This window comes from Lissotriton vulgaris, chromosome 3_1, assembly GCF_964263255.1.
Source record: "Lissotriton vulgaris chromosome 3_1, aLisVul1.2, whole genome shotgun sequence".
Taxonomy (NCBI): domain Eukaryota; kingdom Metazoa; phylum Chordata; class Amphibia; order Caudata; family Salamandridae; genus Lissotriton; species Lissotriton vulgaris.
Window position 1 is genome coordinate 2011691426 of NC_141689.1, and position 22732 is coordinate 2011714157.

At 46.3% G+C, this 22732-nt stretch overlaps 1 protein-coding gene across 6 annotated transcripts in view; it reads left to right on the plus strand.

Moving 5' to 3' along the window:
* Nucleotides 1–22732, plus strand: part of STOX2 (storkhead box 2) — a 630189-nt gene that overhangs the window by 600774 nt on the left and 6683 nt on the right. Inside the window, exon 4 of one of the 6 annotated variants that reach the window (XM_086962475.1) lies at nucleotides 13956–14039. The exons of the other annotated variants lie outside the window; for them this stretch is intronic. Within the exon in view, the coding sequence (XP_086818601.1) occupies nucleotides 13956–14025 (70 nt within the window). The 3' untranslated portion in view covers nucleotides 14026–14039. The remainder of the gene's footprint in view (nucleotides 1–13955; nucleotides 14040–22732) is intronic. 6 annotated transcript variants of the gene reach the window in all.

Sequence of the window (22732 nt, forward strand, 5' to 3'; positions counted from 1 at the left end):
ACGAGTGCTGCGTGGGGCCCTTCTGCTTGTGTGCGCTCGACGCGTTGGCCCGGTCACTTGCCAGCTGGCTTGTGGCCCCTGTGCCGACGAACTTTGAAATCCGACTTGCTTTTCTGGTTGCTCCAGATCTGCACCAGCTCCTGTGAAAAGGAGCACCCACTCTGACCCTCCTGGTTCGAGTGATAAGCAATCTCCCGGTTCCGCGTGGATTGCTTTTGCCAAGTGCTGTTTGCTGCAATCTTGAAGCCGACGGTGCTGACGGCGAGAGCCTACGTGGGACAGATCGTGACCTGCTCCTGGACGTCGCAGATGCCCCAGAGCCCACGTGACAGCGGAGAGAAGCCTATCGACAACCGCCTGATTGCGCCCGACATTGCCTGGTTCCGTCCTGGTTCCACCCTGGTCACTGCTGAGTGACCCAGACTCTGTCCCCTCTGCTTTCAGGTACTTTTCTACTTCGATCCACCCTTGGATCGCACCGGACACTTCTGCTTCACAGCGCCTGCAGCTGCAACAGCTCCAAGCACCAAGAACCTGCGTGACAGAACCCGACGCCACTTCGACCCTGTGCACCCACGGCCTGTGGGTGAGGTAACTTTGCAACGCCGGTGTCTTTACACTGGTACACACCTCTAGGGTCTGTGTCTAAAGTTTTGTGTTCCTAGGTTCAGCGGAAGTATCTTTTAATTCACTTTTATTGACTTTTACGCACCATTGACAGTGCATTGGTGCGCGCCGCACTTTCCGTGCTGCACCCGTCTCCTGTGGGCTACTCCCGACTTCTTCATTGCTTGTCCTGACTGCTCCCAGCGAATCTCTAGGCCCTAGGCCTAACCATTGTTCGATAAGTGTTACTTATACCACTTTTTTAATATATGGTCTGAGTGGCCACCCGCCCTCATCCATAAACGTGCAACTTTATATGTGTAACAGTGCTTTTGATTTAACGCTTGTGCCCCTTTCCTCATAAAGAGTACTGGGGAGTAATTTAGAAATAAATACATATATTTTTATAATATATACTTGTGTGGTGTCCTTTCATTTGATTACAGGATTGTATGTGGTAAAACAAGCTCGCTTAACACGACCTCTTAAGTTAAGCCTTTAAGGCTGCTTAGTCCATGCTACCACTAGGATAGCTTGTCTACAAGGTTGACTTACAACCTGACATCTTTGGGGTTTGCTTGGACTGATACCCAGTGGTTCCAGAATTGGAAACACTACATATCAGGCCAACTTCTCACACCCCCCACCCCAGAAAAGTACATAGAGGACTTTCCTCTGGACTCACTCAGTAGCTCTCAGGCCAGGGTACTGTGCTGAGGGCCTCCCCTGGAGCTCGGCCCCCCTCTTATTACACCACTGTAACATTCTACCACTGACTCACCGTTTGGTACGTACTGGCCTCGCTTTTGCCATTCCTTGTTTCTGGGTCGTGAAGGCAGTGACTTCAGCAGAACGTACACTGGACATCGGGAGGGGTGGTTGTGTCTCAGAAGAGGAACAAGCATTTGCAATGCAATAGGTCTCGCATTACTAAAGTTTGAGCTATTGGTGTTGCATTATTTAGCAATGCCAATAGCTCAAACTTTAATAATGCGAGACCTATTGCATTGTAAATGCTTGTTTCTATGGAAATCCATCTGCAAGCCTTTGTATTTCCTCAAGGGTCTACCATTCATCCCTATCTCTTTAACATCTATTTTCAGCCTCTCAATATATTTATCCTTTCTCTTAGCCCCTTGTTTTAAATGTATGCTGATGTTACCAAGATCCTCCCACTCTTGGTGAGGAGGAATCATCCACATCATTGTTTCGCAATGTATGTACTTATTTTTTGTTAGACAGCCACAGCGTTTCGAACACTACCAGTTTACCCAAAAATGGTAAGTTGTGCATCATAACTCCGCAGTATGGGTGATTAGCACAAATCAAGTTGCGAATTCAAGGGGTTGGTAAACACAATTGTGTGCACATAAATAGTGATTGAAGATCTACATTTAGATTAAAAACTAGGTTAACTAAATGATATTTAGATATATGTAGAGGTGTGTGCCTATGTGCGGCAGAATTCTCCCTTTGTCTTCTTTCGTCTGGACATGATTCTTTGGGGCTAATTTAACTCCTGAATTAAGTGACTGGCCCAAAAAGGTGGAGGAAGTGCCTTCCAGTGATGAAGCCAAAAGGTAAAAGACCAGCATCTAGATAAAGCACAGAGGAATTTAAGTGAAAGTCATTCTGGAGTTGAGGGTCCCTATAGTTTAGAGCCAAATTATCTCGAATCAGACATTTAGGTATCTGAATGTAGGTCCAGCCTCTGGACCTCTAAGTTTAGGCCTTCCTCAAGCTTTCTACAACTGCACTACACCTTGGAAGTTTTGGCTTCAAATTAAATAGTTGAACACAAAGCCCTGGATCTCATCTATAATATACGTTTGTTTGCTCCACCTTAAACAACTGTTGTAGAGCATGCCCTTTCTAAAGCAGGAAGGCTGATGACTATTTTCTTAGCCATAATCAGGCGGGACCCTAATCCAGAAGTGCACTTTTTTTTGGGCATGTAGAACACTTAAACTTATGGCTGTGGATTCACTTCTGCCAATGGTAACTGGTGCTGTGAAATTCATTCAAAGAAAACCTTTCTGTTCGAGGCATATGAGCTGCAGATTGTACACTTAGCATTAGATCGCCACCTGGTGTTGGGCTTGGATGATTGCAGGTTGTTGTTGTCTTGGAAGAAGTCTTTGTAGTCACGAGATAGGTGACTCCTCCCTTGGACAATACTGCGCATGGGCATCGGCTCCATCCTTAGATTGTTTTTTTCCACCACTGGGTTCGGATGAAAGTTTATCCGCTCCGGCGATAAAAACATTTTTCAAGCACCTTGAAGAGCAAAACTTCCTCAAAATGCTAAAAACTACCTTCGCCATCGACTACAAGAGTTTTCGACGCCATCAGTTCGATTCTGGTCATCCACGCGGGCCGTTGGGCCTATCGACGCCATGCGGCCTACACCTCATGGATAGAACTCCGTTCAAAAGATGCCCAGTATGTCGAGCAAAGTTTCCACATAGCGATCACCACGAGGTCTCCAACCTCTGTCTATCTCCAGAACACGACAAATCAACCTGCACAGCCTGTGCATCCTTCCGATCAAAGAAAACCATCCGGGATCGGAGGGCCAGTCGACACGAAAAGAGGAGATCAGCCCCAGAACCGGAGGATATCTTAGATGAAGAGGTTCCGATCGTTCCTGAAGAAGATTCACCTGATCTCCAGATCGTATCAGAGGCAGACGACTCAGATGACTCCATTCCATTGGGTCAACGCGTGAGTACTACTGCCCCTGCACCACATACAGTTCCCAAACCGAAGGCAAAGGTCAGCACTCCGCCCGCTGGGCCCAGTCGAGATCGAACACCCGCTTCGAAAGCCCCGCCTTCGAGCCCGGCTCCGACCAAAACAACTAAGCCTTCTAGTGCCTCGGCGCCAAGCAAACCGCACGTGCCGATTCCACCTCTTCCATCGGCCCCAAAGCTAGCTCAGCACCGAAACCTAAGGATGGCTCGGCACCGACACAGAAAGACCTCTCAGCACCGAAGCCTAAATCGGCACCGAAACCGAAAGAAGTGCCGGCTCCGAAGCTGTCCACTCCCAAACATAAAAGTGTGAAGCCATCGTCCGACGCCTCGAAGCCGAAGACACCGGCTCACACACCGAAAACACCTTCTTCAGTGCCGAAGCCCACGAGGCCTGATTCCGATGTGACCGAGCCCTCGGACCTGCCTACCAAGCCGAAAACAACACCTTCGGCACCAAAAACTACGCCAAAGGATGTTTTAGCACCTCCCAAGGCTAAACACACAAAACAAGCTCTAATGGAACCAAAAAAATTGACGCCCAATAAGGTTGTACATGAGGAGGAACTTTTCTTGCCAGATCCTCGACATAAACAGATCTACATCAACCCAAAAACAGGTCATGTAGAAGCTACACTTCACAAGAAAAGACCAGCAGATGCACCGCCCACACCTGTGGTTCCTGCCAAGAAAAAGGACTGTGCTACATCACCTATGCACTTTTTCTTTCCTATACCTATCCTCCTTCTTCTCCTGTTCCTCTTTACATATCACCTCAAATCTCTCCTGCACATTCTCCACTTGTATCATCACATTCACCTCAACATGATGATGATGAATATTGTCTGGGTGGAGGGGATAATATAGATGAGCCTTTCTCATACCCCGTGGATGACGTTTTATGGGACTTGCCAAACCCACAAAATGCGCCTGATATTCCTGACCCGCAGTTATACCCTTCAAAACCTTCCACTCCAGAGGATAACATTGGTTTTGGTCATTTGTTACACAGAGCTGCTGCATACCATAAAGTTACTATGCATTCTGATGAGACTGAGGAGGATTTTCTCTTAGATACCTTTTAACAGTCTCAATGGTCTGTTCAAATTCTTCCCATGATTAAAGGAGTCATTAAACATGCTCCAGAGGTATTTAAAGACCCTGTACGCACTAGAGTGTTGAACCCCAGAATTGAGAAAAAATATAGGCCTACACCCACAGACCCAGCCTACATTAAAGGACACCTACCATTAGATTCTTTAATTGTGTCCAATTCTAGGAAAAGGGCAAATTCTCAAACTTCTGGCGAAGCACCCCCACCTGACAAAGAATCCAAAGTAATTGATGCATCAGGTAAAAGAATAGCTGCACAAGCCACTAATATATGGCGTATAGCTAATACACAAGCCCTCCTCTCTCGGTACGATAGGGCCCATTATGATCAATTAGAAAAACTACTTGAACTCCTACCAGATCAATATAAAGCTCAGGCAACTGACCTCAAACAGGAAGGTAAATTAATTTCAAATGCCTCAATAAAATGTGCACTAGATGCGGCAGACACTGCATCTAGAGCTGTCAATACCAGTGTCATACTTAGGAGACATGCATGGCTACGCATTTCTGGGTTTAAACAGGAAGTGCAAACTACCATTTTAAACCAACCATTTAATCAGAACCTGTTATTTGGCCCAGAAGTAGACACTGCTCTCGAAAAGATGAAGAAAGATATGGACACCGCCAAGTCTATGGGGGCTTTACAGTCCACACCAGCTAGAGGTTCCTTTCGTCTCTCCTTCTACAGAGGAGGCTCCAAACAAACTGGAGCAGACACTACAACATCTTTCAAATCTCACACACAAACATCCTCTAACGAGGGATATTTTAGAGGAGGATACCGAGGCAATAATAACAAAGGAAGAGGGCGCGGTAACAACAGCAATCGATCCTCTTCTGCCACAAAACAGTGACTTCCCTCTGCTCCCCAACAGCATTCCACTCCTGTAGGGGGCAGATTAACACAGTTCCTGCCTGTCTGGAACTCCATTACAACAGGCAATTGGGTGAGAAAGATTATCCAACATGGCTACTGCCTAGAACTTACAGCAACCCCTCCACACATACCCCCCAGGCAGCGTCCAATGTCTACAGACCACCTGGCTCTGCTCCAACAAGACGTTCTGTCACTTTCACAAAAGGATGCCATTCAATTGGTTCCTTTAGAAGAACAAGGAACAGGGGTTTACTCGCTGTATTTTCTCATTTCCAAAAAGGACGGGACACTAAGACAAATTCTCGACCTCAGGCCCCTCAATCAGTACATACAATCAGATCATTTTCATATGATCACTCTGCAACAAGTGCTCCCACTACTGCAACAAGGCGATTTCCTTTCAACCCTAGACGTAAAGGACGCCTACTTTCACATCCCTATACACCCTGCTCACAAAAAGTACCTAAGGTTTGTAATACAAGGACAACACTATCAGTTCAAAGTCCTTCCATTTGGGGTAACAACAGTACCACGCGTGTTCACAAAGTGCTTAGCAGTAGTAGCAGCACATCTCAGAAGGCAGCAAATACATGTCTTCCCTTATGTAGATGACTGGCTCATAAAAGCCAAGTCATTCAAACAATGTGTCCAACACACAAATCAAACAATTCAAACTTTGCACAACTTGGGGTTTACGATCAACTACACCAAGTCAACACCAAAAACTTGACAAAGGGACGGCCGTTCCTCGAACCTGTTCCACAGTTAGTGCTCACAACAGACGCATCTCTCACAGGATGGGGAGCCCATCTCTTACATCATACAACTCAAGGTCAATGGAACAATCAACAAAAACTGTTCCATATCAACCATCTAGAGCTGCTAGCCATATTCTTTGCACGCAAAACCTGTCAGCTACAAGTACAAAACAAAGCTGTCTTAATCCGGACGGACAATATGACAGCCATGTACTATATACAAAAACAGGGGGGGACACACTCTCTGCAACTGTCCTAGCTTGCACAGAATATTTGGAGATGGGCCATTCCTCAAAATATAAATCTGTTGGCGGAACACCTTCCAGAAGTTCACAATCAGATAGCAGATCTGTTAAGTCGGCAGTCACAACAGATTCACGAATGGGAACTACATCTACAAGTTCTTCAGCCATTCTTCCGGAGGTGAGGTCATTCACACATAGATCTGTTTGCCACCTACGAAAATACAAAATGTCCTACCTTCGCCGCCAGGTTTCCACACCCATTGTCCAAGGGCAATGCGATATGGATGAACTGGTCAGGCAGATTTGCATACGCTTTTCCGCCTCTCCCACTGATACCATTGGTAGTGCGCAAGCTCAGACAACAGTCTCTCAAACTAATCCTGGTAGCTCCCACATGGGCACGCCAACCGTGGCTCACCACACTACTGGACCTCTCTCTGGTTCCACATCAAAAGTTACAGCGCACTGTCAACACAGAACCATGGAGAAATCAGACACCCAGACCCAAAACAACTGAATTTAGCGATCTGGTTCCTGAAGTCTTAGAGTTTGGTTATTTTAACCTACCACCAGACTGTATGAACATCATTAAAGAGGCAAGGAGACCTACTACAAGAGCTTGTTACGCTGCTAAATGGAAAAGATTTGCCATTTACTGCAATAATAATCAAATTGATCCCCTGGATGCTTCTATCCAAAATATAATTTACTAACTTCTACATTTACAAAGGTGTAACGTGGCATATTCATCCATACGCCTGCATCTAGCAGCAATTGCGGCATACTTACAAAACAGACCACATCTGTCTCTTTTTAGAGTACCTGAAATTAAAGCATTTATGGAAGGATTAAAAAGAATCATTCCACCTAATTCACCACCTTCTCCAGTATGGAACCTTAACGTGGTTCTTACAAGGCTCATGGGACCCCCTTTTGAACCTCTACACAAATGTGAACTGTAATTCCTCACATGGAAAACAGCTTTCCTTATCACCTCTCTTAGAAGAGTAAGTGAAATACAAGCGTTCACTATACAAGAACCTTTCTTACAACTCCATCGTAACAAAGTTGTTCTAAGAACTAATCCTAAATTCCTTCCAAAAGTGATTACTCCTTTTCATTTAAACCAATCTGTAGAGTTACCAGTGTTTTTCTAAAACCCAGACTCTGTAGAAGAAAGAGCTCTACATACCCTTGGCGTTAAAAGAGCTCTTCTCTACTATATAGATAGGACTATATCTTTTTGAAAGACAAAACTATTATTTGTATCTTTCTCTCCACCTCATTAAGGCAACCCCATCTCTAAGGGTGGAATTGCAAGGTGGATTGTAAAATGTATACAAGTCTGCTAATCAAAAAGCAAAACGTACATTAACAGTTACTCCTAGAGCGCACTCCACACGCAAGCTAGGAGCCTCCATGGCTTTCTTAGGGAACATCCCCATAGAAGACATATGCAAAGCAGCAACATGGTCTACAACACACACCTTCACTGAACACTACTGTGTTGATGTGCAAGCCAAGCAGCAAGCTGTTCTTAAAACTCTCTTTCAAACAACTGCAACGGATACAAGAGACCACCGCTAGGGGAGACACTGCTGTACAATCAATGCTAAGTGTACAATCTACAGCTCATATGCCTTGAATGGAAAATGCTACTTACCAGTATGCATCTGTTCTTGGCATGTAGAGCTGCAGAGTTGTACATGCCCTCTCGCCTCCCCGGGACTTGTATCAGGTCCAGTTTTTCATCTTACTTAGATGCACACGCATGGACATCCTTTTTTCTTTACTTATACTAACTTCATAATTTCCCATCATGGCGAAAAACAATCTAAGGATGGAGCCGATGCCCATGCGCAGTATTGTCCAAGGGAGGATTCACCTATCTCGTGACTACATAGACTTCTTCCAAGACAACAACAACCTGCAATCATCCGAGCCCAACACCAGGTGGCGATCTAATGCTAAGTGTACAACTCTGCAGCTCTACATGCCAAGAACAGATGCATACTGGTAAGTAGCATTTTTCTTAGGAAACTTTAGAGGTTACCCTTCCCAGCCCTGGATTTTCTTTATAGTATTTTGTATGGTAAGTTTCTGATAATAGTCCTAAGGAGCTGTACTCTAGTAGACCACTTCTAGGACACTTAGGTCTTTAATGCATGATTAACTATTATATGACAGACTGGATGGAAATATGCATTTTTAGAATGGAAGCATCAGGTAAGGGTACCTGGAAAAGTGCCTTTGTGTACAGACCCCCGGGGCCGAAGCACGATTTCAGTAACAAACTGATGGAATTCATCGCCCCACATATCTTTACGGTAGATAGCTTCCTATTGGTCTGAGACTTAAACTATCATGCAGACTTAACATCCGACGCTGACACAACTTGTCTAATCACAGACCTAAAGGCATTAGGTCCATATCAAAAGGTGATTGGACCGATAAATACTGCAGGGCACACCGTAAACCTACTGTTGACCAATATATCAATTATCAGGGTTGATCCCCCCTTCCCCATTAGTTTGGTCAGACTACTGCGTTATTAAATTCCACTTACAGTGAGAAACTCCCCTAGAAATCCAGGTCCCAGCCCAAAAACCAAGCAGGCCTTTGATGAACATTGATCTAGCCTCCTTCACTCCACATTTCTGTTCCTCTTTTTCGATTAATTGGTCATAATAGTCCGGACGAGGCCCTCAAATGCCATCTCACAAACTTTGGACATGATACCTCCTGTCTCAATAGTAAATAACAAAACTAAGCATAAGAGTAAGATGGCCCTATGGTTTAGAGATTCCTTGAAAACAAAAATGGTGGCATGCAGGAAATTAGAGCGTAAATAGAGATCATCGAAAAACGATGACGGACAATCCTACAAAAGGGCCCACCGACAATATCTAGACAACATTAAGTGAGCCAGGAAAGTTCACATTGTCAACAGAATTGACAAAGCAGCTAACTCGCATAAGGAATGTTCAGAATTTCCTAATCCCAAATCCTGTGAGGCATCTATTCCATCCTCCCAGGACCTGGTAGAAAATGTAGCTATCTTCGTTGAGGACAAAATAACCTAAATGTATAATACCTTTATCAGTGATATGGCAGAAGAAACAAATTTGGAGCGCAGTAGGACAAAACATGCCCATACTGTATTATTGAAGGAGTTTATCATGGTAACGCAAGAAGATGTCAGTATCATAATAAACGGGGTTCGATCAGGATCATCTGAAGACCTGGCGCCTCCCTATATTATGTCCACCCAGGCTCCTGCATTACATCACAGCCTTACAGACCTGTTTAATGTGTCATTAAATCTGGAAATAGTTCCAGGAAAATGGAAATCGGCGAGGGTCAAACCTATTCTTAAAAAACCAAGGGCAGATCCGAATGAATTAGAAAATTTCAGACTAATCTCCTTACTCCCCTAATTCGGGAAGGTAATGGAAACATTGGTGAATACGCAACTGACAACATACTTAGAACGCCAACAACTGCTTGACCGTTCTCAGTCAGGTTTCCAGGCAGGTCATAGCACTGAAAAAGTGTGGACAGAGAGGCGGTGGTTCAGATATGCTGATCCTGCATCATGGAGAGAGTTGTAGGCATCTGTGAGGAGCGTGAATGTGATTCTCTTATTGACTTGGAGCCAGTGGAGTTGACAGAGGTGCTGAGTGATGTGGCTGTGCGGTGGGTACGTCCAGGACCAGTCTGACTACAGTGTTTTGAACGTTCTGTAGAGTCCTGAGCTGTTACTGGTTGACGCCGGCATAGTGCGTTGCCGTAGTCTAGACTGCTGGTGATGAGTACATGGGCGACCATCTTTCTGGATTCTGTGGGGATACATCTTAATGTCTTTCGGAGTAGGCAGAGCATGTGGAAACAGGATGAGGATATGTCGTTGTTCTGACTGTTCATTGAGAGTGAGGAGTCCAGTACGATGCCGAGGTTGCATGCATGGTCCGTGGGGGTGGGAGGGGTTCCCAGAGCGGCGGACCACCAAGAGTCGTCCCAGGCTGCGGGGGCAGGTCTTAGGATGAGTACTTGAGTCTTCTCCGAGTTGATCTTGAGGCAGCTATCTTAAGTTGGTTCTTGTGGCTGTAGATTCGTTGGTGAGGGAAAGGATCAGCTGGGTGTCATCGGCGTAGGAGATAATGTTCAGTCCGTGGTTTCTGATGATGGCCCTCAGAGGGGCCATGTAGAGATTGAAGAGGGTGGGGCTCAGAGAGAAGCCCTAGGGCACTCCACAGCTGATCTCTGTAGGTTCTGAGAGGAATGGAGGTAGTCTGACTTGCTGTGTTCGGCGGGTAATGAATGAGTGGATCCAGTCCAGGGCCCTGTCGCATATGCCGGCATTGTAGAGTCTTGTGATTAGGGTGTGGAGGGAGATGGTATCGAACACAGCTGAGAGGTCCAGTAGGATGAAGGCTGCGGTTTCTCCATGGTCAGGGAGGGAGCGGATGTCCGCAGTGGTGGCGAGGAGAGCGGTTTGGGTGCTGGCCTCGCTTCGAAAGCAGGATTGAGAGTTGTCCAGGACATGGTTTTTCTCGTTGAACTCAGACAGCTGGGCTTTGATGGCCTTCGTGATGACCTTGGCTGGGAAGGGGAGTAGGGAGATGGGTCTGAAGTTCTTACAAAAAGACTTGAAGAGATTGGTGTCGGAGGGAAAGGCCTCAGCTGGCTAAAGAACTTCCTGAAGGGAAGAACACTCTCAGTGAAACTAGAGTTGGATGTTTCAAGAACCATATCCTTGTACAAGGGTGTGCCACAGGGATCTGCGTTGCGCCCCACTCTTTTCAATAAATATGTGGCACCCCTGCACAAGTGATGAAATCATATGGATTTAATGTCATCTCTTATGAAGATGATACACAGTTGGTCATCACAATGGGACCCAGCCGGCAGACACTAAACTAAGATTTCAAGACTGCATGAATCATATCGCCAATTGGGTGCAGCTAAATTGTCTACAACTTAATGCATGTAAAACTGAGGTTGTACTATTTGTGAAAGCTCACAAATTCTGGTTGGACGACTGGTGGTCTGTAAGTCTAGACCCTACTCCCATTCCAAAGGTAACAGTAAAGAATCTAGGATTAATAGTGGATAACTGTCAATGAAGGGCCATGTAAACCACTTCTCAGGTACCCGTTTTGGCATCATGCCCGCCCCACTGAAAGTATTTCAATGGATTCCACTTTGATCAAGAAAATCACTAGTCCAGGCACTTATTATTAGTCACCTGGATTATGGTAATGCTTTAATAGCTTCCTTGAATAAATAACTGTATACCAGACTGCAGGTCGTACAAAACACCTTCCCCCCTTTTGGACTTAGATCCTTGATCGCATTCTCTGATGCGATGGGAACCCCTACACTCGACATAGCAGAAGGCTGTGCCAGCTATAGGAGCTTAATTCCTTCTGGAGACTTCTCCTTGCATTATGAACATACTGCCATCTTACTTAACAGGCTGAGTCTGCATACAGGGTCCCCCTAATATTTTTTTTCTTCAGGGGAGAGAATTCATGAAAGGTCAAGACACGATTATTGAGAGCAGTGACAAAAAAAAAAAGTAAAGCTAAAATATTTACAGTAAAATAATCACCACACAAACACTCAAAGAAATCAACTGTTTAAGAACTGGAACAATATCTACATTTTCATGTCATACATGGTTAGCATACAGAACCTAGGGCCTCATTAGGATGGCGAGAAGACCGCCACCGCTATGCCAACGGTGCGGTCCTTCACCTTTCGTAAGGGCCGATCCGACTGATGCATTACGATGCCTGCCAGGCACCGCCTTAGGGATAATAATATCCCTTTCCGCCTGTCTTTCAGCAGCAGTCAACCTGCCGTGACCAGGCAGACAGACACGGAAATGGGGGCCCGTAGCAGACCCCCACACCCCTCCTTGGGCCTCGGACATGGGCCCTGGGGGTCCCGCATGTTGCCTGCCACGTAGTGCAGGGATATGTAACATGTAATTTCATTGTACTGCGGCGGGTGCTGCAGACCATAGCACACACCACAATGCAATGAATCAGCATTGCGACCGCCGTGGTGGCAGTCTCATCATAATTCGGCTTGTGGGACTGCCGCCTTGTAAGTGTGCAGTCCCCATTCTGAATGGGTGATGGACCGACGGAAGTCCATCTGCCTTCCTAATGAGGCCCAAGTTCTCAAACGTCCTGCGTCCAGGCTTTTGGAGAAACTAACAGAGGTTTCGACTGGCAGTGCCCTGAATTATAGGATTGTGGGTTCTCTTGAAGGAGCAGTATTCCTTTAATGCATTTTCAAAATGTTGACTAATTGAGTGAAACCCCCTGGACTTTATCTTATTTTTGGTTTTTAGAGGGATATAGTAAAGATTAATCAGTCCAATTTCCATTCGAGTTTTTTCACTAATTCGGTTTGGCTTTATTGTAGGAAAGAATGGGTAGATTTAGTTATTATTGTGGGCATCTGAGCACATGGAAAAAAACGGTTTTTTAAATAATTTATCTTTTGTAAAAGTGCACAAGAGTCGAGAGGGTATATTTAATATTTATGACTTCAACAGCGATCCCATGATGGAGTGCTTTAGTACTTGGAAGACACACATTTCCAAAATTGATGTAAGCACGTAATCAGTAATGCTTCTGCTTGTTCCATCCCTCAGGTTTTGGAATTCCTTCATGAGGCCCTGGATAAGTGTCTTGCCCCAGCTCTCGTTGAGTCCACCTAGTGGCTTTGGGGGCAGAAAAAAGGAGGATTAAAGGTATTTCCTGAAAGCAATCGTCCTTTCAATGGCCTCTTTTTGCGAACTTCTATAAAGTTAAACAAAGTGGAACACAAGAGCTGAACTGGAATTTCAGTTTAACTCATAGCTAGCTTGTGTGACTTCATTTGAAGCTCCTGGTAGCATCCGTATTCCGCTTAACGGAAGGTTAATGTTTCTTTAAGTTGTGTTGCTGCTTTCTCACACTTGGATGTTCACTTGTTCATGCATTTGAATAGTGCATGGTTCATTTTTTCTGATCTTTAAGTGCTAATAAATGGTTCTATAGTTCCAAATATTGCGCAGTCCTACAAAGAAAAAACTACTAGGAAATGTTGTGCACATCCATACATTACCATATGTAGCAAAACTACCGCTGTTTATATCTCTTAAAATTCACATAATATAGTTGACCCAAAGCTGGCACAGTTTCTTCGATGCTTGTCCAAGCTATAAAACCTGAATTTAAATAGCAAATCAGGAAGCTTATTCTTCTAGCCTTCCCAGTTTCAAAATCATTTTTGTAGGACAGACAACCTTCTTTGGTTAAAATGGCATGCTTTTCGTAAAAACTTGTATCGGGGTCATATATTATCCCCTCCTGATGCCTATTTTCAAACCATTGTGGTGAACACTTTTGCTTCAAAGCAGAAATGTAGGTGACTCAAGGCGTTTTGTATGCAATCTCTGAAAATTTCTCTCTTCCTACTTTTTTGCTTCTGGTTGGATGGGTGCTGCTTAAAGCTCAATTATAATGAATCGATATGTAACAGAAATAAGGATGTCCTCCTTACTTGATTACCCTACTTCTGTATCCTTTGCATAATATAGGCAGTCCTCTGACCCCTGCAAATCAAGAGCTACAAGGGGTAAGGTATTTTTGGCCTGTCACAGTCATTGACCAGCCATTCCACTGTAAGTATGTAATGACACAAATGTATTTAAGTGAAGGAGGTTGTTTGATTTAGTCTTCTTTGCTTAGGTAGGGTCATTTGTTTTCTAACAATTACTTGTTTGTTTAATACCAAATGCCTTTTCTTGTTGAATGTTATGTGTTTTGGGTTGGGGTGGTTAGGCATAACTGTGCTCCCATCATGGAAAAAAGCCTCTGGTGCAGAGTTCTGGATAGGCTAATTAACATGAAATTAATTGTTTAGATCCAGCGTGCGAATTTGCGGTATTGGAATCGAGGATCCTAGGTGTAGGCTTTGTGGATTAAGACCAGACTTGTAAAGTTGATACCTTAAGGCGTTGAATGCCAGCTTAAAGCGGGTATGGGTAGATATGCTCCTTCCTGGGCATTGCCGTAAGAAGTTGAGACAGTTCAAAAGAATAAGAAAAAGTATGTAAAGAATGTTTCTTTAATCGAGACCGCACTAGAGGGGCAGGGCAGCACCAGACTACATGCACTTCATAAGAAAACAATTATATTTTAAAGATTCTTTTATTGTTGCGTTAGTAAAGTGCTTACTACCCCTTAGTTGGGGTGTTGAAGCACTTACATACAGCTATAGCAAGTTATCTTGTAAGGTGTGTGGTTGGGAGGGTGTTGTTTCTGCTTTGAGCTTATATGAGAAGTGTTTTCATGTCACGCCTCCATCTCCTCTGAAGTTCTCGAAGGCTTCCCAAGGCAGATGAGCACCATTCAGGTGAGCCCTAATCTGGTCGTGGTTCAGACTCCAGCCAACCTGGCACCCTGCACATGTGAGGGCGAGAGACAAAGTGCTTGGTAGGTTGCTGTTCTGACAGCACAAGAGTGTTACCCCCATTTCCTCCCTCTCCCTACAGCCCAATACGGTTTTGTGGATCCCAGAGAACCCGGTTCTTTACATAAGGAGGCATTCTAAGGACCTAAAATTTCCTACCAAAGCAACTTCAACTTAAATTGTTAGTGGTGAATGGCATTTCAGGGTTAAAAAAAATGACTATGTGATGAAAGGATGCTTACCCTTCTGTTATTTCATCTAGGACAGCAGCATAGCACCAATGTGGTAGTTCTTAATGTGTTTATTCTCTAGCCCAGCTCTTCTCTGACCTGTGAGCTTTGTGAAAACACTTTGTATATGTCTTCAAAGGATGCGTTCCCTTACATGCTCCTCTGTGTGTTTCCTTTTCACTCTAGCCCCCATCCACCATTAACTCTGTTTTCTCCTCAAATCCCAGCATGCTTCGGGGCTGTCATGCACTCAGTACCAGCTGTGTGGCTGAGTACAGCCTCAGTACTTGTTTTAGGACTAATTATAGGCCCCTTATCTGTTTATGGATGGAAATAGATTTAGAGCCTGTGGTAGGCTACAGTGTATGCTGTACTGTTGTCTACGATGAGGTACTTTTTTATGCATCCCATTAGAGGCCCAGTACCTAATCAAGATTAGACTAAGGACCCACTACTGTCTCCAATGCTTTACCCTGCTCTGGAGTGCAATATCAGGTACCGTATGTGGGCTGTGGCTGACCAGAGGCACAGTAACTGCTCAGACACTACCAAACACAGCACATACTGTGAACCCGACAGAAGCTGCAGTGTGTATTAATATGAGGCTGCTTAGAGGTGGGTTATTATCCAGTATTTGGGTGTCTTTCATAGATTCACATGCCTGAATCATTCCCCGTCGTCGAGACGGGAGCCTCCGGTATATAAAAAAGTAATGTCCTGAGACATACATATAAAAGAATAGGCCTAAGGGTCTCCCCTTAGTGTCCTATCCAGGTCCTTATGCAGGAAGGACCAAACAGAGTAGGCCCAAGGGTCCCACCTTGGTAGCCTATCTGTGTCCTTTTGTAAAAAGGACCAAAGTAAAGAGAAACAACCAATCAGCTACTACCTCCTTCCAGAACCTTCCTGTCAGGAGCCTCAGTCTCTCAGATTTTCTACCGCACGTTGTGCTAGGGAGTCTCCACCTGAGTTCTCCTCAGGAAACTTATTCTTTTCATCAAAACTTGATATTTTCACAACTTATTTGCCATGGCTGATAGCCAGAAAAAAGGACTATTTCGAGCCTGCACCTCATGTGGCAAAAAGAGGCTCCACGTGGAAGATAAACATGAGACCTGTTTATACTGCCTCTACCCCCAACACCAGGCCAAGGACTGCAGAATATGCAGGACATTCTCACATAAAACTCAGAAGGACCGGGAAGGACGTCTTCTGATATGGCTGAACAGGCTTAAGAACAAGCCTGAGAGTGACCTGGTTTCAGAAGGTGAGAGCATGTCTGGTGCCTCGCAGTTCTCCTTGAAGAGGCCTAGGGCTTCCTCTCCTGGCCCCTCAGACACCCCTCCTAAGAAGGCCAGAAAGTCTTCAGAGGGCAAGCCACCTGTGTCTGTCAAGGACCTTCCTGTCCCCAGGAAGCAGCCGCTGATTCCGACGACAACGTCGATGGCCTCCTCAGCGCTGAAAACCGTCTCTACGTCGACGACAACAGTGTCGATTGACGACGGCCTCGTCGGAGTCTTCCTCGTCGACGAGAACGACACCTTCATCGTCGACGAGTAGACCGCTGCCATCTACTGTTCCCTCGACGACTAAGACTACGTCGTCAACGACGCGGTCGACGCCGAAGACATCGACGACGACACCGTCGACGACAGCCACAACGTCGACGAAGCCTCCTTCGTCGACGAGGAGCACCCCGTCGACGGCGACGAAGCCGTCGACGACGGAAAAGTTGTCAGCGAGAACAACGTCGACGAGGGCATCGACGACGGACATACCGTCGACGAAGAGTAAAATTCCGCCGACGATGGAAAGCTCTTTGGTGGCACCGTCGACACAGGCGTCGACGGCAACTGGTACCTGGAAGGAGTCTGAGCTGCTCTCACATGCTATGGATGCCCAGACGTCCCATGTCACGATTAAGATTACTAAACAGCCAATCACACCGGGCATGACATCACCTAGTAAGGTGCAACCACTAACACCATCCTGCTCCTTACAAGACCAGGAACTGGATGAGGAACTGTTTACCCAGGCCACTAGCCCTTCGGAACTGGTGCTTAAGTGGCAGAGTACAGATGAGGAACAAGATGTTGAGGAACCTGTGGATCAAACTGTCCATACTCCGGTACACACTCAAGTGACACCAATGGTGTGCCTGCCAGCATCCTTAGTTTCGGACCTACGATTCCTCATCCAAGACTATAAAGAGCGGTTTCCAGAAAAAAATACTCCCGTTGCTCCTCCAGCTCCGCAGGTACCTGCTCCTGTACCACGACATAAGCCCCCTCCGCTGGTACTTCCTAGAACTCAGGATCCAGCACAAGACACCATCTCGTCCGACGACGATGAGAGAGACCATGAAGAGGGGGAAGTCCGCGATGATGACTCAGACCCTGCTGCAGACCAGGACTTCGTCACTCACTCTCCGGCCTCTCCAGAGCCACAGTCTTCGGAGTCTCCACCCGCAGACATTGGTGGCTTCCATAACCTCATTGAGAGGGCAGCCAAGAGGTTCCATATGTCCATGGAAACACAGGAGACTGAATGTTTCCTCTATGATTTTAAGGAACCTGCGAAAAAGACAACAAGATCGATCCCGATCATTGACTACCTATTGAAACAGGGCAAACAACTCATGCAGACGCCAGCTTCTCTGCAAGTAATAGTGCCCAGGCTTGACAAAAAATACAAAGCTACTTCTTCGGCGCCAGCATGCCTCACGGGTCACCCATAGGCAGACTCCGTGGTTACTCAAGCAGCGCAGAAGAATTTGCGCAACCCTGCGTCTCCCTTATCAACACCACCCGATAAAGAAGGCAGGAAGCTGGATGCCATCGGAAAACGCTTTTCCACCACGTCTGCAACGACGGTGAAGATCGCAAATTCTATTGCACTCCTGGGCCGCTACAACCGTCAGCTCTGGGCGGACATCGCGCCCTACCTCGCTAACCTGCCAGAGGATTTGAAAGAGGAGGCACACTCGCTACTCCTAGAGGGCCAAACATCGGCTTCTGAATTGATTGACTGTGCCATCGACGTAGCCATGACTGGCTTCAGACAGCTGGCGGGCGCCGCTGTTCTAAGACGTCAGGGTTGGCTTAAGGCCACCTCCTTCCGCCAGGAAGTTCAAACTAAAATAATTGATATGCCGTATGATGGCGAACATCTTTTTGGCGAAAAGATCGATGAAGCCCTCACCACAATCAAAAAGGACACCGATACAGCCAGAGTTCTGGGAACTCTACAATCTAGAAATCAGTCCTTTCGTGGCAACAGAGGGAGAGGACAATCTACGTACAGAGGTTCCTACCAAAATAGGTCCTCCTACTCGTACTCCCAGGGAATGACGCAGTTCCAACAGCGTCAACACCAGACGGGACGTCAAACTTCCTACAACAAATCTTCCTACAGGGGAAAAAACCAGAAGAGACCTGCTGGCAATCGCCAATGACTCTTCCCATTGGCCAGCCCTTCCACCATCACATTCTTTAAGACTTGGAGGAAAACTCTCCTTCTTCCTACAGAATTGGCGACAAATAACTACAGACCGGTGGGTTTTACAACTTCTCCAATTCGGTCACTCACTGGAATTTCTTTCAAATCCCCCAACGACACCACCAGCCAAGCGGCCTCACAGACACCTACGGCTGCTTCTTCAGGAAATAGCTTCCATGCTTCAAAAGGGCGCAATAGAAAAAGTTCCACACGCCCAAAAGGGGGAAGGATTCTACTCCCACTTCTTCCTAATTCACAAAAAAGGCAAGAAATGGAGACCGATCCTCGACCTGAGAGCGCTCAATGTGTTCCTAAAGAAACAGTCGTTCTGTATGGTCACACTACAAGAGATCCTGGGATTCCTGGAAGAAGGCGACTGCATGACGTCACTAGATCTGCAGGACACCTACTATCACATCCCTATCCTCAAAGGACACAGGAAGTACCTCAGGTTCGCAGTAGCAGGAACCCACTACCAATTCCGTGTTCTCCCGTTTGGCCTCAAATCTGCCCCACGGATATTTACAAAATGCCTCTCTCCTGTGGCAGCCTTCCTTCGTCAACAGGGACACCAGGTTTTCCCATACCTGGATGACTGGCTGGTATAGGCCCCGTCGGCAACAGCCGCAGCCGCGTCTCCCAGCGCCTGTCTGCATCTTTTCCGCCAACTCGGCCTGACTCTCAACAGAGAGAAGTCATCATTGAAACCAAGCAAAGTCATCACTTTCCTTGGAGCGACCCTGGACACGGAACGCGCGAGAGCCTTCCCCTCGCAGGAGAGAAAAACGAAACTTATCTCCTTAGCCACGTTAGTGGCATCCAAAAAGACTCTGACTCTCCGTACCTTCAAGTCGCTCCTCGGCATGATGTCTTCATGCATTCTGCTCATCCCACACTGCCGTCTCAAAATGCGCCCCCTTCAGGAAGAACTGACAAGACAGTGGACACAAGCTGCGGGATCATTCAAAGACCGCATACGAGTCACACAATCTATAGTCAACCATCTACAATGGTGGAGGTCAACCAAACACCTGTCGCAGGGACTGCCGTTCCTGCTTCTGGCGCAACCACATGTAGTCACAACGGACGCATCCCTAGAGGGCTGGGGGGCGGTCCTGCAAGAACTACAGATCAACGGCAAATGGACGCCGCAGGAATCCAAACTCCATATCAACATTCTGGAGCTAAGAGCGGTCTTTCTGGCGCTCCAATTTTTCCTCCCACGCATCCGAAACTCCCCAGTGCTCGTCCGGACAGACAACACCACGACGATGCACTACCTGAACAAACAGGGAGGGACGCGTTCGCTTTCACTCTCTCAAGAATCTCAGAGAGTCTGGAATTGCCTCCTCGAGCATGGAATAACACTCAAGGCCGAATACGTTCCGGGCAAAGACAACGTCCTGGCGGACGCCCTGAGCACGGAACAGTCTCTATCCCACGAGTGGGAACTGGACATGGAGGCGCTGAACTACATCTTGCGGAGTGGGGAACCCCGCAGATAGACCTCTTTGCCACCAGGGAGAACGCCAAATGCCCAAGCTTCGGAAGCAGGCTTCCCCAACCAGGAACACTAGGGAATGCATTTTCCATAGCTTGGCGGAACGTGTTTGCTTACGCCTTTCCGCCATTTCCACTGATACCCAGGGTCATCAGGAAGATGAAGTCGGAGCCCTGCACCCTGATCCTCATCGCCCCATCCTGGCCGAGGCAGCATTGGTACACGGAACTGCATTGCCTGTCTATCCAACCACCTCTGCGCCTACACAGTCATCCGACCCTGCTCACAATGTCCCAAGGACAGGTTCTCCACCCGAACCTGGGCCCTCTGAAGTTATCAGCCTGGCTCCTGAATACCGCGAATTCAGCCACCTGAACATTCCGCAGGAGTGTAGAGATGTCCTCGCTAAAGCTAGAGCTGACAGCACTAAAAAGACATATTCTCTTAAATGGAAGCGCTTCTGTGTCTGGTGTGTGACAGAAGGCCTACACCCGTTCCATGTCACCCCACAGCAACTGCTGCCATATCTACTACATCTGGCGCAGTCAGGACTTGCACATGCGTCCATCAAGGTACACCTAGCAGCAATATCCAGGTTCACCAGAACTTCTAGGGGTCCTTCCCTGTGGGCGGACAGGCTTATCAAACAATTCCTGAAAGGCCTATTTAGGTCCTTTCCAAGGCCAAAACCTATCCCTCCGTCGTGGCACCTCAACGTGGTCCTTCACCAACTGATGAAGCATCCCTTCGAGCCTATCCACAAAACGGATATCAAATTCCTTTCATGGAAGACGGCCCTCCTCCTGGCCCTAACCTCAGCCAGAAGGGTTGGTGAATTGCAAGCTCTCTCCATCTAAGACCCTTTTTTACAATTCAGAGACGACAGTCATCCTGCGCACTAACCCACGGTTCATACCCAAAGTCCCCTCGGACTTCCACCTTAATGAGCCAGTGGTTCTAAAATCGTTCTTTCCAAACCCAACTACCTCGGCTGAAAGAACGCTGCATTCATTAGATCTGAAGAGATGCCTCAAATTCTACATCGACAGAACAAGACAATTCAGAAAATCACCCCAACTTTTTGTTGCATTCAGCAGACCAAGGAAGGGCATGCCCCTGACGAAACAAAGTATATCAAGGTGGATCTCTTCAGCGATAACTTTCTGCCATGACAAGGCTGGGCGGCCTTTGGACTCGCGGGTCAAAGCCCATTCCACGAGAGCCATGTCCACGTCTGCGGCACTGTTTGCTGGAGTGCCACTCCTGGACATCTGTAGAGCGGCGACCTGGAAGTCCCCGCATACCTTCACCAGGCACTACTGCTTGGATGCTGAGCTGACGAAAGATGCAGCAGTGGGCAGAGCGGTGCTTCGCCATCTATTCCAGTAAGGTGAGCCTTCTTGCTTCCCACCATCCTTGACTGGTATGCACATCTCTTTATTACTAGATACTACATGACATTGTATGTTGTTGACTTCCAGTTGCAGATATGTATTATCTACAGACTTTTATATATGCTGTACCAACACAGAATGTGCATATTGTATTGCTTGCTACTCTGATTCAGGCATGTGAATCTATGAAAGACACCCAAATACTGCATAAGAAATGCGTTACTTACCTGTAACTGCAGTTATTATTATTATTATTATTATTATTATTATTATTATTATTATTATTATTATTCTGAGTTTTGTATAGCGCCTGGTTACCAAATAGGCATCCCAGCGCTTACCAGAGCATAACACTACTAAAAGAATGAAGGAATTAAACGGAAAACAAAAACGTTTTAGTATTAGTGTCTTTCATAGATTCACATGCACCCTCCCGCCTCCCCTGGAAGGACTCACCTATCTCTCTAACAAGTTTACGCCTAACTAGCTTGGTGCGTACGAATATCTGAGAGACTGAGGCTCCTGACAGGAAGGTTCTGGAAGGAGGTAGTAGCTGATTGGTTGTTTCTCTTTACTTTGGTCCTTTTTACAAAAGGACACAGATAGGCTACCAAGGTGGGACGCTTGGGCCTACTCTGTTTGGTCCTTCCTGCATAAGGACCTGGATAGTACACTAAGGTGAGACCCTTAAGCCTATTCTTTTATATGTATGTCTCAGGACATTACTTTTTTATATACCGGAGGCTCCCGTCTCGACGACGGGGAATGATTCAGGCATGTGAATCTATGAAAGACACTAATACTGGATAACTGCAGTTACAGGTAAGTAATGCATTTCTTCGCAATGGTGCCGACTAAAGGCACATACACATCTTAGAGTGACTACAAGACCAGCATCAGAAGCTGATTGGCTGTGTTCGTGGTAACATCTTGTTGACACGAAAGACTACCTGCTCAAGTACAGATAACGGAGACAGTGCATGTAGATTGGGTATAAAGATGGTACCTGCTCTGACTGTGTTTGCTGGCAAAATACCCATGAGCTAAGGCAGTGACCAATAGCTTGGGCATAATTTCAATTTGAGGTTCCTTTAGGGACTGATATATCATTATTATTATTATTATTATTATTATCCTTACCCAAAAAGGAGCAATTTAACAACACAATCCTATTTGTTTACATTTTACCGAATACACATCCTCAACTCTCCCGCTGTCATCTCTCCTGCCCTCCTCAAGGAATCCTTTCCTGGCCCAATCACCTCCTTTTAACTTTAGC